The sequence below is a fragment of the Bactrocera neohumeralis genome, unplaced genomic scaffold (assembly GCF_024586455.1).
Source record: "Bactrocera neohumeralis isolate Rockhampton unplaced genomic scaffold, APGP_CSIRO_Bneo_wtdbg2-racon-allhic-juicebox.fasta_v2 ctg5742, whole genome shotgun sequence".
Lineage (NCBI taxonomy): Eukaryota > Metazoa > Arthropoda > Insecta > Diptera > Tephritidae > Bactrocera > Bactrocera neohumeralis.
In genome coordinates this window covers 1044-7036 of record NW_026092646.1, presented here as the reverse complement: position 1 = coordinate 7036, position 5993 = coordinate 1044, and the positions used below count along the sequence as shown (strand labels likewise).

Genomic DNA, 5993 nt, shown 5'->3' with positions numbered 1-5993 from the left:
GTGATTTAGAACTGAATCATCTGTCCCTTCCTCTTTTTGTCACCTCCCAACTCGAAATGTTTGCAACGCTTCAGTGGTGTCTGCTTGCGGTACTTGCATTCGGTGCACTCCATACGCAACACACTCGTTTTGGTGGTCTTAGCCTGAAATTCGAAAATATATAATTATTAGTAAAAGGTATAAATACCCTAAAAAATATATATACAATTGTACAAATGTATAATTTTGTATGAATGTTCCAACTGAGCAACTGACAGTAGCGTACAATTGCAGTTTGTAAAGTTTTCAGCATTCAACAATAATATTGCATAGATCTATCCCATCAAAGAGCCTTTTAGTATCTTTTTTCGATTTAACGGCAATTTAGTTCTTCTTCTTCTTCTTAATTGGCGTAGACACCGCTTACGCGATTATAGCCGAGTTAACAACAGCGCACCAGTCGATTCTTTTTTTCGCTGCGTGGCACCAATTGGATATTCCAAGCGAAGCCAGGTCCTTCTCCACTTGGTCCTTCCAACGGAGTGGAGGTCTTTCTCTTCCTATGCTTCCCCCGGCGGGCACTGCGTCGAATACTTTCAGAGCTGGAGTGTTTTCATCCATCCGGACAACATGACCTAGCCAGCGTAGCCGCTGTCTTTTAATTCGCTGAACTATGTCAATGTCATCGTATATCTCGTACAGCTCATCGTTCCATCGAATGCGGTATTCGCCGTGGCCAACGCGCAAAGGACCATAAATCTTTCGCAGAACTTTTCTCTCGAAAACTCGCAACGTCGACTCATCAGTTGTTGACATCGTCCAAGCCTCTGCACCATATAGCAGGACGGAATTATGAGTGACTTATAGAGTTTGGTTTTGTTTGTCGAGAGAGGACTTTGCTTCTCAATTGCCTACTCAGTCCGAAGTAGCACCTGTTGGCAAGAGTTATCCTGCGTTGGATTTCTAGGCTGACATTGTTGGTGGTGTTTACGCTGGTTCCAAGATAGACGAAATTATCTACAACTTCAAAGTTATGACTGTCAACAGTGACGTGAGTGCCAAGTCGCGAGTGCGACGACTGTTTGTTTGATGACAGGAGATATTTCGTTCTGCCCTCGTTCACTGCCAGACCCATTTTCTGTGCTTCCTTGTCCAGCCTGGAGAAAGCAGAACTAACGGCGCGGGTGTTGAGGCCGATGATATCAATATCATCGGCATACGCCAGCAGCTGTACACTCTTATAAAAGATGGTACCTTCTCTATTTAGTTCTGCAGCTCGAACTATTTTCTCCAGGAGCAGGTTGAAGAAATCGCACGATAGGGAATCGCCTTGTCTGAAACCTCGTTTGGTATCGAACGGCTCGGAGAGGTCCTTCCCGATCTGACGGAGCTTTTCGTGTTACTCAACGTCAGTTTACACAGCCGTATTAGTTTTGCGGGGATACCAAATTCAGACATCGCGGCATAAAGGCAGCTCCTTTTCGTGCTGTCGAAAGCAGCTTTGAAATCGACGAAGAGGTGGTGTGTGTCGATTCTCCTTTCACGGGTCTTTTCCAAGATTTGGCGCATGGTGAATATCTGGTCGGTTGTTGATTTTCCAGGTCTAAAGCCACACTGATAAGGTCCAATCAGTTTGTTGACGGTGGGCTTTAATCTTTCACACAATACGCTCGATAGAACCTTATATGCGATGTTGAGGAGGCTAATCCCACGGTAGTTGGCGCAGATTGTGGGGTCTCCTTTTTTATGGATTGGGCATAGCACACTTAAATTCCAATCGTTGGGCATGCTTTCGTCCGACCATATTTTACAAAGAAGCTGATGCATGCTCCTTATCAGTTCTTCGCCGCCGTGTTTGAATAGCTCGGCCGGCAATCCGTCGGCCCCTGCCGCTTTGTTGTTCTTCAGGCGGGCAATTGCTATTCGAACTTCTTCATGGTCGGGTAATGGAACGTCTGCTCCATCGTCATCGATTGGGGAATCGGGTTCTCCTTCTCCTGGTGTTGTGCGTTCACTGCCATTCAGCAGGCTGGAGAAGTGTTCTCTCCATAATTTAAGTATGCTCTGGGCATCAGTGACTAGATCACCTTTGGGGGTCCTACAAGAGTATGCTCCGGTCTTGAAACCTTCTGTAAGCCGCCGCATTTTTTCGTAGAATTTTCGAGCATTACCCCTGTCGGCCAGCTTATCAAGCTCTTCGTACTCACGCATTTCGGCCTCTTTCTTCTTCTGTCTGCAAATGCGTCTCGCTTCCCTCTTCAACTCTCGGTATCTATCCCATCCCGCACGTGTAGTGGTCGATCGTAACGTTGCGAGGTAGGCAGCCTGTTTTTCTCTCCGCTGCGACACGGCACTCTTCGTCGTACCAGCTGTTCTTTTGCACTTTCCGAAAACCAATGGTTTCGGTTGCAGCTGTACGTAAGGAGTTTGAAATGCCGTCCCACAGTTCCCTTATACCGAGTTGTTGACGAGTGCTCTCAGAGAGCAGGAGTGCAAGCCGAGTAGAGAATCGTTCGGCTGTCTGTTGTGATTGCAGTTCTACAAATATGCAAATAAATAGCAGCATATCGCTTGCAAATTCGTACCTTCTTTTCTGAAGATAGGCTGGTTTGACCAACAAGAAACCTTGTTGTTTTCTGTCGTAGCGTACGACGTCTGCCTGAGACGTTTACGCTTCTTCGTCTTCTTGTATTGTGCCACCTTGTGTGGCTTGTGGCACTTGCACTTCTTGCAAAAGGTGCGTCGCTGTTTCTGCACATTCACTTAAAATTCAAATAAAATTTTATTATTAACACACTTCAACACAATTCCAATAAGCATCATTTCAGTGCGAAATTCCAAACTAGCATCTAATGGTGCAGCTGCTCCTGAGTTGTCCTTTCCGTTATTCTTCGCCTAGGAATATATGAAATTATTGTATATATATTATTTAAAATTTGCAAAATTACTTACATATGCTAATTATCCATTGTTGTGTACTTTTTTGTTTGCTTATTTTTCTTAAAATAGCTGTTTGACAGCTAAAAGCTTTTTACTTCAGGTGGTGACTTTTTTAAGCTTTTTTCTTATGAGGTTTGAGCAAGAATAGCCTCACAAAATATGCCTCACAAGAAAACTCTCAAATTCAAATTCAGGTTTGAGCAGGAATAGCCTCACAAAATATGCCTCACAAGAAAACTCTCAAATTTTTTCTCTCAACTCAGTTGAGAGGTTTTTTCAGAATAGGGCTGTTAGATTACTATAAGTTTATATTATGTACAGTTTTTAATTAATGAAAAAACGGTGCTTGCAAATGCAATTTAATTTAATTTGATTTCAATTCATGGTCAAGTTATGGAGAAAGCAGTTTATTTGTCGATATCCAAACTCGTTTTTTGCGTACAAATTTCAGCATACTTATTTTTGTTTTCGTCGATCTGATTGGCATTTTGGAATGCGTATTTTTCATTTGATGCAATTTCCTTCAACATTGTAGGTTGCATTTTTAAAAATTCAAAAAATTCCTTACAAGTCATTTTAATGTTGTATCGAATATATAAAAGATCTCGCAATGTTTCGATCTTTATTTGTGATTTTTCATCGTTCCAAATCTGATTGATCAGAGAAAATACTCGTTCAACAGTGGCTGATGCGCCTGGCAAGGAGAGAATATACGATATGATTCTGACCATGTGGTTGTATGGAACCTTCTTTTTGACGAAATGTTGAAAAATTTCAACACAGCGTTGATCGGTGGCAGTACCATTTTTTTCCCTTCGGTTACGTATCTTTCCAAATACGTGAACTGATCGAATAAATCAGTATCGGATGATTCCAGATCGAAATGGCTATTGGTTGCGATGTACTTCGCGGTGGTTTCGATAAACTTCCATTGCGGTGGTTGATCAAGCGCACACCAGGCAAAAATCATAATATGGTCAAATTGTTCATTCCACTTTTCAATATATTTTATACATGATTCTAAGAAAGAAATGAATAAAAGCTTTTAAATTGAAAATGAATCTAAATTAATATTCGAACCATAGAATTGACGTGAGAGATCTTGCATCTCTTCTTTTGACACTCTTTCGTCAACAGCAGAAATATGTTCCATTTCCTTTTGCACTGTAGCGGACAAAAATGCTTCTTTTTTCCGATATTCGAGCGATTGGACAAAAGAATTGAGTGCATGCCCAACTTCCATTGCATTAATATTGTCGCTTTCCACTGCTTTAACTGTTCTGTTGAAAATAGATGCCTACGTAAGAAATTTAAAAGAAAGTTATTGGTGCCTGACACATTTCATTCCCATTAACCGATACTTACTTGATCACGAAGGAAAAACAGCCACATCTTGGGCCTTGGATCTTCAAAAAACAGTAGCAAAGAATTTGGGGTGTTGGGATCTCCCGAAAAATACTCCTTAAGACCATCAAAGATTCTTAATATTGAGTCGACTGATGACAACAAGCCTAGGAAACGAGTTTTGTTGTAACCTATCAGTTTTTTATATTCCACATCCACGGATTCACAAAATTTTTTCAATTTTGCGACACGCACGGTGAACAAATAGAAATGTGAATAAATTTTGACTACAATCATCTCCACATCAAAAGACATTTTGTCGCAAGCTTTTTTTAAAGTATTGTGAACAATATGCGCTGCACATCCACCGCCAATCAATCCAGGATAAAGCTGCTTTAGTTTGTAGAACACATTATTTGTGCCGGTTCGATTAACGTTGCCAAAATTACACGCCGCGTTATCTCCACAAAACGCAACTAGTTTCTTATTTATGTTCAATTTGTTCATAGCGCTATTCAGCAAATTTACAATTATTTCGGAACTTTCTCCATGTGCATCTACCAAGTCTATAATTTTCATTTTCCCGAAAAGAAGCGAACTAATATCGGAAACATTTTTGTGCTGCTATGATTAGAGGCGTCCGTCAATATAGTAAAGAAATGGCAGTCATTTAAGTCTTTCTGGAGCTCTTGCAATACGAACGGTGCGAACACTCCGGTTGCGATGGCTTCGCATTTCGTTCGCGCACAAGAAAATTTGGACATTGCGAAACAACTCCGAATGATTTTGAAAGCGCAATCGGCCGAGCGAAAACTGTGATTAGAACTTATCACATGAAATGCCCAAACGCCTTCACACGTCGCGATATGGGCATCTGTTCCGGTCAAAGTAGAACTTTTTAAATATCTATTGAGTGTGTGGCTGGACGTGGCAGGGTGCAATGCATTTTCGTGATTTTTTGATTTAATATGCGACTCAATATCTCGGCGACCACTATGCATAATACTAAAACCCGTGTTGCACACTTCGCAAAGGACATCACTTTCGGTGTTCGCTTTCTTAATAAACGAAAATTCTTCGCGCAATTTTTCGTTAAATATATTTACTCCACGTTTTCGCGACATTTTAAAAAAATAATACAACGTACACACACAACAGCGTCGCTTCCACAATATCACCTGTCAGCATAAGTTCTACAAATTGTTGGTAGAAAATACATGAATAAATGTAAATAAGAAGAGCTTTAACATATGGAATTTCTCTTTAACACGAACAAATACAATAAAAGCATTACACAAACGGCGTTGCCATAATGGCGAGTTTAACATAGTTAAAGCTGGGTGAATATATTTAATTTGCATTAGGGGTATTCATTCCATCGTCACGGGTGGGACACAATTGTATAGCAATTTTTTGTTGTTTTAACGCAAATTACGTACATCAATATTCTCCGTTTCAATTTACGTACATTTTCGTGATTTTCTCTACAGCTTCGGTACACGGTACATGGCTCCAAATTTACGTACTGTACGTGTCATTTACGTACAGGTGGTCAGCATATATATACATATGTTATATGTATAATGAAAATTCCATTGAGTACATACATACAACAAATGGATGTATGTACGTACGTATTCGATGTAATTTCCATTTACGTTTACGCTTCGAAAATTTGTAACATGCGCACATTTTCAAAGCTGATACATTTTTTGCCACACATGATTCAA

The 5993-nt window shown here is 40.4% G+C and overlaps 1 protein-coding gene across 1 annotated transcript; it reads right to left on the bottom strand.

Annotated features, from left to right (window-relative positions):
- Positions 1–2647: 2647 nt before the first annotated feature.
- LOC126767354 (uncharacterized) lies at positions 2648–4340 on the bottom strand. Its single transcript, XM_050484885.1, has 4 exons — positions 4285–4340; positions 4000–4216; positions 3759–3939; positions 2648–2741 (listed from the first exon to the last, which is right to left on the bottom strand). Exons 1-4 carry the CDS (start codon positions 4309–4311, stop codon positions 2648–2650), a joined length of 519 nt encoding a protein of 172 aa, XP_050340842.1. The 5' UTR covers positions 4312–4340.
- Positions 4341–5993: the final 1653 nt, after the last annotated feature.

Excerpts from the sequence above, each read along its gene's own strand:
- LOC126767354 (XM_050484885.1), bottom strand. The coding sequence starts at position 4,311 with ATGTGGCTGTTTTTCCTTCGTGATCAA. Across the intron at positions 4,217-4,284 it reads TGTTTTTCCTTCGTGATCAA|GCATCTATTTTCAACAGAAC; the intron begins GTAAGTATCGGT and ends TTTCTTACGTAG. Across the intron at positions 2,742-3,758 it reads GATTTATTCGATCAGTTCAC|TGAATGTGCAGAAACAGCGA; the intron begins GTATTTGGAAAG and ends TTGAATTTTAAG.